The sequence below is a fragment of the Chinchilla lanigera genome, unplaced genomic scaffold, assembly GCF_000276665.1.
Source record: "Chinchilla lanigera isolate Chin_1 unplaced genomic scaffold, ChiLan1.0 scaffold00183, whole genome shotgun sequence".
NCBI classification, from domain to species: domain Eukaryota; kingdom Metazoa; phylum Chordata; class Mammalia; order Rodentia; family Chinchillidae; genus Chinchilla; species Chinchilla lanigera.
The window spans coordinates 61072-71982 of NW_004955584.1; the positions used below are offsets into that span (position 1 = coordinate 61072).

General features: G+C 46.0%; 1 protein-coding gene across 1 annotated transcript in view; it reads right to left on the reverse strand.

Moving 5' to 3' along the window:
* Nucleotides 1-10905, reverse strand: part of LOC102022242 (paternally-expressed gene 3 protein-like) — a gene marked incomplete in the record, with an annotated part of 20790 nt that extends 9885 nt beyond the window's left edge. The window contains 5 exon segments of the mRNA XM_013509841.1: nt 1-213; nt 5412-7040; nt 8423-8518; nt 9149-9275; nt 10435-10905. Coding sequence (XP_013365295.1) covers nt 1-213; nt 5412-7040; nt 8423-8518; nt 9149-9182 — 1972 coding nt within the window.
* Between the last annotated feature and the right edge of the window lie 6 nt (nt 10906-10911).

Below are 10911 nucleotides of genomic sequence, written 5' to 3' on the forward strand. Positions count from 1 at the left end.
AGGACCGAGGGGCCGCCGACCTCCCGCGCCGGCCCGGCCCGGGCGGGGGACCGTGGTGGGCGGGCCTGCGCCCGGCCTCAGTGCTTCCCTCGTAAAATGCGCACGAGGTGAAGGCACCGCTGGCAACTGTGGAGACCTGGGGCAGGCGCTGCCCATGGGGCGCCCGTGAGGGAGGAGGAGGTGCGAGGCTCTCGAGGAAACAGACCGCGGGGGCTTATTTCTCCCAGTGTCGCCCGCACCTCGCAAAACCAGGCTGGCGGCACTCAACCTTGATGGTTCAGGCGCAGGTAGATGACGCGAGCGGAAGCACCCGGAAGTCCCGCCTCTGGGAAACGCCCCTCTCCCGGGCTACGATTGGTTCATTCCAGGCGCCGGACGAGCCACAATGCCTTCCGGGTAATGCAGTTTTTGTTTTTTTTTTAATCTGACATCCGCCTAGTGATGGATACATTCTTTTTTCTTTTTTGGAACTGCGAATCGAACTCAGGACCTCGCGAGATGGATACTTTCAAAGAGCCTATTTTTATGTGCGTTCGGTGCAAGGCCGGCTCCTCACGAAGCACATAAATCAGGGGTCTAAATTCTCCATTATTTGGCCAAACAGAGCTTCAGCAAAGGAGAACATACCGGGGTCAAGGTACATGCAGAGGACTCATTCTGGCCTTAGGCTAGTCTGTGACTTCCCGGTCTCAAGTTTAGTTGATACAGATCAACGTTTCAAGAGCATCTGGGTAAGGGGCAGAGGCAAAATACACCCATGGAGCAGCGCTGTAGGCGGTTTTGATGACATTTAAGGCTAATATAGACAGGCAGGCTAAACGTGTCACTGCAAGGATGGAGAGACAGAGAGTAGTACTTCAAACTTAGCTGTTTACCCTGACAGCAGGGAAAGAACAAGACTAACCAACACCTTGAGAGATTACAGAACGACAGACGCCTTAAGGCGTAAGAATGGAAAATGTTGAGGATGCCTGTGAAAGGGTGATAATCAAGGAAAACAGTGTAGGCAGGCCTGGGAGAGGCCCCACAGAAAGGCCATTTCTCCTTCAGCAGTCATGAAGAAAAGACATCTGAAGAATGTTTATCTCAGTTACACTTTGCCCTTTTCCGAAGTATCAGTTAATGAGAGCATGTGCAACTATTCTGAAATCTCAATCACTCGGATCCCCGGAGACCTACCACCTCAGTGGTCTTTGATTATGACTGTTTCACTTCGACAGCCCCTCTTGGCACTAATCCCACCTCCATCCATGGTGCTTTACCTTGTCTTGCTTGATGCACTGACCTCTATGCTTTACAAATTACAAGGAAATGGCACATTTTCTTTGCTTAATTCTTAAAATTTAGAAGCTCATTAGTTACTTTAGCGTATTATTTTAAGTGTCTTTATTATTGAAATATGGTGAAGCTAAAAGATTCTGAGACAGTTGCTACCTAAGAGACACCTGTTAAAGTTGCCGAGAGGTAGAGCACACATCATGTCATGTCAGGCCAAGTGGGGAAATACAGTACAAGGATGATCAAGGGAAATAAATAAGCTAGGCAGGTTTAGGATTTCTTTTATTAGTATATGTTTGCAGTTCATGCAGTTTACAATCATCTTGGACAATGGTTACACCATACATATTACAGTTTTTTTAATCTCCTTCCCCTTCCCTCCTCCTCAGGTTCCTCTATCCCTTTATGTATATTATATGTCCTAGCTCATGTTATAGCATATAGTGTTTGCATTTACTGGGGTTATTAGGCTCCTGTACATGGCACATCTTTATTCTCATTTCTCCTTCCCCTCCTCCTCAACCCTCGCCGTTGTTCTCCAAGAATAATTTCAGTAGAGGTTGTCCCTAGTTACTTGATATCTGGCCCTGATTAGTGACGACCAAGTTTGTTCCTCCATTTGTGAGACCTGCGCAGAAGCAGCAGTTGAAGGATTGGGGTTCTGGAGTGTTTGGTTTGCGTATGAAAGGCACACACCAAAGGGAGTCCTTTGCTACCACTTGGAATTGGTTAGTTGTGGAATGGTCAGTCTCTACAAGATCAGTGAGTTCCCATTTCTCAAAACACATATTGAATACATCTCCAAATTAAAAGGAGAGGGCACGGATATGAATTTTCTAAAAGTTATCCTCTATGCCAGGCATGGTGTCATATGCCTGTAAACCCAGCACTCTGGAGGCTGAGGCAGGAGGATCAATTCAAGTTAGATGCCAGCCTAGACTCTACAGTGAGTTCAAGAATAGCCTGAACTATGTGGAGACACCCTGTCTCAAAAAACGAAAACAAAACAAAGTAAAAAAAAAAAAAAAGTTCTCCCGTAAATCAGATTAAGGACAGGGACAAAAGAGTCTTACAGTGAGGCCCATGCCCTGTATACTGTTCCAAAAGAGGCAAAATAAACTTGTCCTTTGACAATATAGCTGAGAAATTAAATTGTGAGATGCGTAACAAAGATTTTGGTCATAAAAATTTAAATATCTATGAGTAGATATTGTCTTTAATCCTTAAAACTGAAGTACATATCATTGAGCACTACAGAGGCAGCCCCACTTCTGACAATGGAGAAAGGCCATCTGTAAGCTACAGTCTACGTAAGAGGTAAGTTTCCCCTGGCCTCCAGCATCATGTCTCCACAGGAACAGTTCCAGGCCTCTTCCTTCTGAAGAAACAGAAGATTCAGTGAGAAAGAAAACAAGTTCACTCAACACTAATCCTAGATTTAAAATGGTTGACGAAGGCTGGCAGCAAAATACATTCTCTAGAGTACCTGGAGAAAAGACACATGGAAAATATCTTAGGATCAAAAACTGTGGAGCTCAGGGAATCAAGAAAGACCTGTTGGTGTACACGAATGTCTCTAATAGTCTGGACTGATCACCCTGGTGTTTAGTGCTCCATTCTTGGAAATTCCAACCAGCTAAATGAGAAGACTCTTGGAGACTTTCTTTTGTAGGAGCTACCCTTCCACCACAGTGCAGCAACTGCAGTAGGTTTGACCAAACACAACACTCTGACTTCAGATACAAGAGCTCTCAACATATGGGGGAATTTATTGCACCAATGCAAGGCTGGCTTTGCATCTGTAACTCAAAGAAATCCATCCTATCAAGAGGCTGAAGGAAAACAGGCTACATAATTTTAACATTCATTCTTTTTGGTTTTTCTCCGGTACCGGGAACCGAACTCACGACCTTGCGCTTGCCAGGCAGGCGCTTTTGCCACTGAGCTAAATTCCCAGCCCCTAACATTCATTCTTAATAGACACTCTCAGCAATTTAGAAGGGCAACTTTCTAGATTACATTATCATCTACATAAAACCAAAGAGCTTTTTAATGCTCAACACTGAATATTTTCCACAACCATCAACCATACAAGTACAAAGAATAGCTAGTTTTTACCTCTATTTAGTATCTACTTGAAGATACTGAAGTATAACAGAATAAATGAAGGTAATGAGGATTAGAAATTGGTTCACTATTAGCAAATAATGTTACTATGAAGAAAATCCTGAGAAATATATTAAAAAATACTGATGGGCCTAAGAACTGACTTAGGCAATGTTATAACATGCAAGGTCAACAACTGGAAACATATCCCTATTCTAGGAATGATTGTATGGAAACAGTACGAGGCTGGGTGAGGTGGTACTTGTGATATCAGCTACTCATAACAGGAAGCTAAAACAAAGGAATTCCTGAAGTCCAAGAATTAGAGGCCAGCATGAGCAACACAGAGAGGACCCATCTCTCGACAACCACCAAAAACTCAAAAATCTGTCAGTGTCACGTAAAATGGCCCCACAAAAATATTTACATTAAATTCAAGCAGGTGATAGTGCATACCTGCAATCCCAGCTACGCTAGATGTTGACACAAGAGGACCACAAGGTCTAGGCCAGTGTGGGCAACTCACAAAAATTTAATAACATTGCTGGGATTTATATCAGTGTAAGAGTATCTGCCTAGCATGGATGAACCCCTGGATTTACTCCCAAAACCACCCCCACCCGAATAAAAGAAAAAAAAAATTAATAAAATATGTCCAGAGTTTATTACCTCAAAATTACAAAACATTTATGAAGTAAATGAAAGGGGATTTAGAAAACAAAAAACCACTCATGGAAGGCTCAACATACAAAACCTTTTAAGAATCTACTGTACAGTTTTACAGTAATTTCTGTAATAAAACCAAGATGCTTCCTAAATATACAAAAACACATGATAAAAATGAAACAAAGCTGTAAGAATAAATGGATATGGAAAGAATTTTTATCAGAATAAGAACAGAATTACTTTATGCATTTCATAGCTACAGTAAAACAAGATAATGTGGTACTGACAAGAGGTTTCGGCCTCTGCCAATAAATACAGAAAACCAGATCAATAACATAGAAAATGCAGAAGTAGGTCAACATGAATATGCCCAGTTGTTTATGACCAAGACATAAAAGCAATTCAATAAACATATACTAATAAATGATGTGAGAACAAATGAATTTCTCAACAATAATGAAAGAAACTCAATCTATGCTTTGTATGGTAATATAAAAATTACCTTAATATGGGCCAAAGATTAAAAAGGAAAAGGTAAACTCAAACTTTTAGAAGAGGGCTGGGGACATAGCTCAGTGGCACAGCGCCTGCCTGGTAAGCACAAGGTCCTGCGTTCCTGGGACCAAAACACAAAAGGAAATCTTTTAGAAGAGCCATTTTCAGGCACATGCCTGAAATGCCAGCACTCAGGAAGCTGAGGGAGGAGGATCACTTTCAGTGCTAGCCAGCATGAGCAACATAGTTCAAGACCAGCCTGAACTACACAGTGAGACCCTTTCCCAAAATAAATAAATATATAAATAAAAAATGTTTAAAACATTTTAGAAGAAACCAGGTGAGATGGCACACACCTGTAATCTAAGCACTCTGGGAAAATAAGGCAGGAAGGCCAAAATTTCTAGTGGAGCCTAGGAAACTTGGCAACTTATTGAGACTCTGTATCACAACAAAAAAGAAAGCCAGAGATACAATTCACTGTCAACTTCCTGGATTGAGCCCCCAATACCACAAAACAAGCAAACAAAATGACACTATCCCTGAGGTAACATTTCAACATACACTAGCAAATGTAGTTGAGACCTTTCCTACATGTAAGCACAACAGCCACTGAACTTTCTCAAGCCTGAATTCTCAGATGTAAAAGACTGCAGACTGGGTCAATTTCAAACATGACACTTTAGATGACAAATGAGAGGGCTGGGTGTAGTGGTGCATGCCTGTCATCCCACCACTGAGGACGCTGAGGAAGGATCAAGAGCTCGGGGCCAGCCTGGGCTACACAGTGAGTCCAGGCCAGCCTAAACTGCATAATGAGACCCTGTCTCAAAAACAAACAAAAAAATGAAATAACTGTTGTCTTCATAGAGATGGTGCTAACTGGGTTTCTCGCTGGTATGAATGTCCCGAGGCTGGGCTAGGCGATCCCCCTGCCCAGTGATGGTCCTCAGTGGTTACATGGAGAAAATCTTTCCCTAATATTAGTCCTTCTATGTTGACAGAGGCTTGTACATTTGTGAAAGGTCTCCCCTCCTCCACCACACTGTCAGAGTTCTTCTTCATGTGCCTCCTCTGATGCTGTGCGAGGGAGGAGCTGCAGGTAAAGGCCTTTCCACATTCATTGCACCTATAGGGCTTCTCTCCTGTGTGGATGAAGGAGTGACGGATGAGGTGTGCACTCCGCAAAAAGGTTTTACCACACTCCATGCATTTGTAGGGCTTCTCCCCACTGTGAATCCGCTGGTGCCTGATGAGTCCTGTCCTGTGATTGAAAAGCTTCCCACACTCCGTGCACTCCGACGGCTTCTCTCCCGTGTGGATACTGAAGTGACGGATAAGGTCTGTCCTATCGCTGAAGGCTTTCCTACATTCTTTGCACTCATAGGGTGTTTCTCCAGTGTGGGCTTTTTTGTGCAAGATGAATGTGGAACGGTGCACAAAGGCCTTTCCACACTCACCACACACATATGGCTTCTCCCCAGTGTGGATGCGCTGGTGCTGTTTGAGGTATGACCCACGGTGGAAGGCTTTCCCACATTCCAAGCAAATATATGGCTTCTCCCCCGTGTGGGTGACATAGTGGTGAATGAGGGCCGAACGCTCACCAAATCCTCTCCCACATTCATTGCACTGGAAAGGTTTCACTCCCGTGTGAATCTGCTGGTGCCACGTGAGGTAAGACCGCTGGTTGAAGGCCTTGCCACACTCTGAGCACTGATAGGGCTTTTCTCCCGTGTGGATAAAGTAGTGTCTAGTGAAACCAGCTTTATCTCGAAAGGCTTTGCCACACTCATCGCACACAAAGGGTTTCTCTCCAGTGTGGATCCTGTTATGCAAAATCATTGTGGAGCGGTAGGCGAAGGTCTGTCCACACTCACTGCACTTATACGGCTTCTCCCCACTGTGCGTGCGCTGGTGCCGACTAAGGTGAGTGCCACGGCTGAAGGCCTTGCCACACTCCAGACACTTATAAGGCTTCTCTCCGGTGTGGACCATCTGGTGCTGGAGGAGCTGAGTGCTCTTGCGGAAGGACTTCCCACATTCTGTGCACTCATAGTGCCTCACTATTATGTGAACCCACTGATGGCGAAGGAGAAAGCGTTCCTTCTTAAACACCTTCCCGCATTCCTTGCATTTGAAGGCATTTTTTCCCTCTTGTACCAAGTGATCTGCAGCTGACCCACGGGAGTCACAGACAGGGGGAGCTGAGTGTGGAGACACACTCCCAAGCACAGTCTTTGAACACACACTATCAGCTGACCCCGTGCCATCATGTCCAGGCCCCCCAGCCCCAGGAAGCTTCTCCCTCAGGGCCTCCAGCCCTGGTCTCAGGAGTCCTTCCTGTACTTCACAGGGCCCATCCTGACCGGGGTGCAGCTCCACCAGGGAGTCCAGAGAGGCTCCTTCTGTCTCATGGTCGTGGAGCAAGGCTCCCTCAGGCCAGGCCTGGTAAGCAGGACTGGGCTTGGTGGTGTTAGGTTTTGTGCTGTTACCTGGAGGAAATACAATACACAAAAGGAATTGTGAGTCACAGCAATATCAGAGAAAGCAAATCAGCATTTCAGTAAGAATAGGAAGATGAAAACCAAGACTCTGCTCCTGGGGCCGGGGATATAGCTCAGCGGCATAAGTGCCCGCCTGGCAAGTACAAGGTCCTGAGTTCGATTCCTGATACAAAACAAAAACAAAAACAAAAACAAAAAAAAAACAAAGTAAGACTCTGTTCCTGGAATGATTTGAAATCCAGGAAGTCCACTTTTGCAATGTCTTTGTTCCTAGGACTCGACATTTCTCGTTTTCACATAATATCACTGTTGTTTTTTATTATTAACCAAGAAAAATCTCATGTAGTACTTTGTCACACTGCTAACTAGAAATGCTTCAGTGATAAGCGAAGTAATACTGGATCTATTTCATTTCTATATACTCAAAATTCATTTACAAAAAAATAATGTCAAACACAGCCCAGCACTAGATTCTTGAGACTTTTGAAGGGAAACTCAAAAAGAGTAATTGCTTGGGTCAGGTGACCAAGTGTCTGAAATTGAGATCCCCACTCACAGCAAGACTAGGGAGGATGGCCTGGCATGGCGGCATACCCCTATAATCCCAGCACTCAGGAGGCAAGGAGGGTCACCGGCCAGCCTGGGCTACATAGTGAGTCCAAGGCCAGTGTGAACTATATAGCCTGTCTCAAAAAAAGGTGGGCCTAGGGAAAAGAGGATGATTAATAACAACATAGCCAAGGGAGCACCGAAAGGAAGAGACGCTGGCTCTCAAGTGTGTGTCTCCTTGGACACTAGCTAGGGCACTGTCTTCAGCCCCTGTACCTGAATGTGACTGAATGTGTGGTCAAGGAGTATGAGGAGCAGATATTTTTATTTCCTCATCTCCCTCCACCAGCTGGAGGCAGCCAGGGATGCATCAGACCCTGTGTTGTGGACAGCAGAAAATGGGTCCATGAACCCCACGTGGCAGCGAGCGCCAGGCTGACTGCCATAGACCAGGGTTTTATATTGTAAGCCAGTGATACTACAGCAGGAGCACACTGTTAGAGCAGCCAGATTTACCGCTGCTGACTAAAGCACAGGAGGGCAGTGGATAAGGTGACTTCCCCAAGTTCACAAAGCGATTTTTGATCAAAGCTACTTGTTAAGTCCAAGCAGAGCCAAGAGCTGACTTCCACATTATGCTCTGCAGGTCTCCAGGGGCAGGAGCTTGTGAAAGTCCTGAGAGATAGGGAGAGCAGAGGGAACCTCAGGTTAAAGGATTCATGGCCCTACTGCCCCAGAGGCCATCAAAAAGATTCCTAGAGTTTCAAGGCAGGAGTCACCTTGTGTCTGCTATTCCCACCCTCCCAGCGGCTGGCACCTACCTGGACGGGAGCTCTGGGAGAAGACCTCTGTTGCTGTCCATAGATCGTGGCTGTGCTCCAACTGGTAGATCAACTCTGACTTGGACAAAGGACAGCCTGTGCATGGCAGAAAGGAGGAGACACTGGGATTGGTGGGAAAAAGAATTCTCTCAGTCTAGTCTGGAACTTAAGGATGGGGATATCTCAATGAAAAAGCTTCTAGGTTACAGAAGAATTAAAAGAGTGCAGTGTGAATATACAATATAAACAGAATGATGATGGGAATAGGGAATGTGTCAGTCTCACAGACTACTTGACACTACCTTTCACAAAGTAACTGAGGCAAGAAGGCTTTCTGTAGACAGAAAGAGGCCCACAAAGGAAGCCAAGATAGGAGACCTGTAGTCCAGTACAACTGGGCTCCTTCCCAAGAACTTCACTGAGCCCTCAAGAGACTGGAATTACAAATTCTGACCCAACCCTGCATCCCTGGCTAGAAAGGCTGCCTTTGTTCTGAACAACTACTTCATGTCCTTCCAACGTATCCCTCTCCTTTTTGACCAAAGACAGACTATCTGTTGCCCAAATCTTGCTAATTGAGACATGAAGAGATCAAGAAGGAAGAGTTAAACGCAAAGAAATGAAAGAAATTATAAAGAGGGAATGTCCTGCTTCCCTGCCAGGCCTGCAGTGAGAGGGCAGAGGAAGGGAGGATCCAGTGCTATGTGGGTGAGAGGGGAGCCTTACCCACAGCAGTCAGAAGCCCACAGGTCTCTAGCATCACTTCCCAGTATAAGGTCCTCTTGGAAAGGTCCAGCTGCCCCCACTCCTCCTGAGTGAATCTCACAGCCACATCTTCGAAGGTGACAGCCACCTGGGAAGTCAAACACAGGAAGCAGAACCTCCCTTGGGACTCGTGGATAGGATGAGACTGTGTCACTTGAGCACAGCAAAAGACACAGACACCCAAGGGCCAAGTCACCAAGCAGCCCTAGAGGACTGAACTCGGTGCTGTGCTCCAGTGTAAGGAGGGTGCTGCCTGGTCAGACTACAGAAGTGTGCTTCACGGAAGTTTCATAGGCAGGGAGATACTGCAGACTGAGACAAGTTTAGGACAATCCTGAGCGGAGTGTAAGGCACACACTGCAAGTGCTCAGAGATACTAAGAAATAAAAAAGAAAAACAGCAAAAGTAATACACAGACAGAACAACAGCACCTTAGTCGTATTGGTCCTCGCTGAGTGCTTGGCTCCTGACATGCACCACGGTAAAGTGACCAGAACCAGACTCCAGCAATCAATAGCTGCTTGCTGTGTGACCATGGGACCCTTCTTTGTCTGAGTCTCTAATCACAGATCAGTATTTTTCTACCTCTCCATTTATGAGAAGCATGAAAGAAAAAATGCTTATAAAAGAAATATGGATGATGGGCCACAGTGCCAGAAGTCAACACTATCATCATCTCCATTTAAAATCCACACTGAGGTCCAGAAAGCTCTACAAATTCACGCAAACTTACACAGCATACGAAAGAGGAAGGATTTGAACCCGGGCTTCTGTGGTGGGCAACCTAGTCATGGAGAAATGACATTTCCCTGTGAGCAAACTTAACCAGCAGTTAATGAAACTATAACGCATTCCAAGTAAGTTTCACTATTCTATTCTTACCGGCAACTTCTGAAAATATTTCTGTCAACTTGGATGAAGGAAGGGAATCATCATCAGCGATCTCATTAAAGAGACACCTGAGGTAGTGGCATGTCTGTGAAGTGACAGGGCCTGGCCCAGCCTGTGGAGTCATCTACATTCCTTCTGGACCCCACAGCTGCCCGTGAAGAATTCCAAATAATCCACTACCTCTTTTCCCTTCCTGAATCTTGCCAGGGCTTATCACTGAGGCTAGGATACCTCAGGAACAAGAACAGGACCCCAAGAGAGCGCAGCAGGGTATGGCCATGAGAACCTGATGTCTGGACTGGCCATCACGTCCCTCCCGGGTGAGTAGGAATAATATCCATCAAAAGACCACATACCCAGCTGTGGTACGGCAACTCTGTAATCCCAGCTACCTAGGAGGCTGAGGCAGAAGGCTCACAAGCTCAAGGTCAACCTGGCCAACTTAATAAATAAAAGAGATATGGGATGCACGTTAGGGATGGAGCACTTGTCTCTAGCACTTATAACCTCCTAGCTTCAATCACCACTAAGGCGGGGGCAACCCTCAGCTCACTGAAGACCCCTTTGAAACCAGTGTGTGTTTCCTGAGTGAGAGCGGTCTCCCTACCTGCCAGCCACGCGCCCGACACTACAGTCTAGAATGAAGCACACTCAAGCACACTCGCCTTGCAGTGCACTGCAGGCGCCTTCTCCACACTTCCCCAAGCACTCTGCAGAGAACAGTGCAGCACCAGCATGACGGCGGCCAGATCGGTCAGTTTCCGACCCGGGATGCAAAGCGAGGCCATGCCAAGGCCCAGCGGCAGCGTCACCAGCAAGGGCGAGCGCAGGAC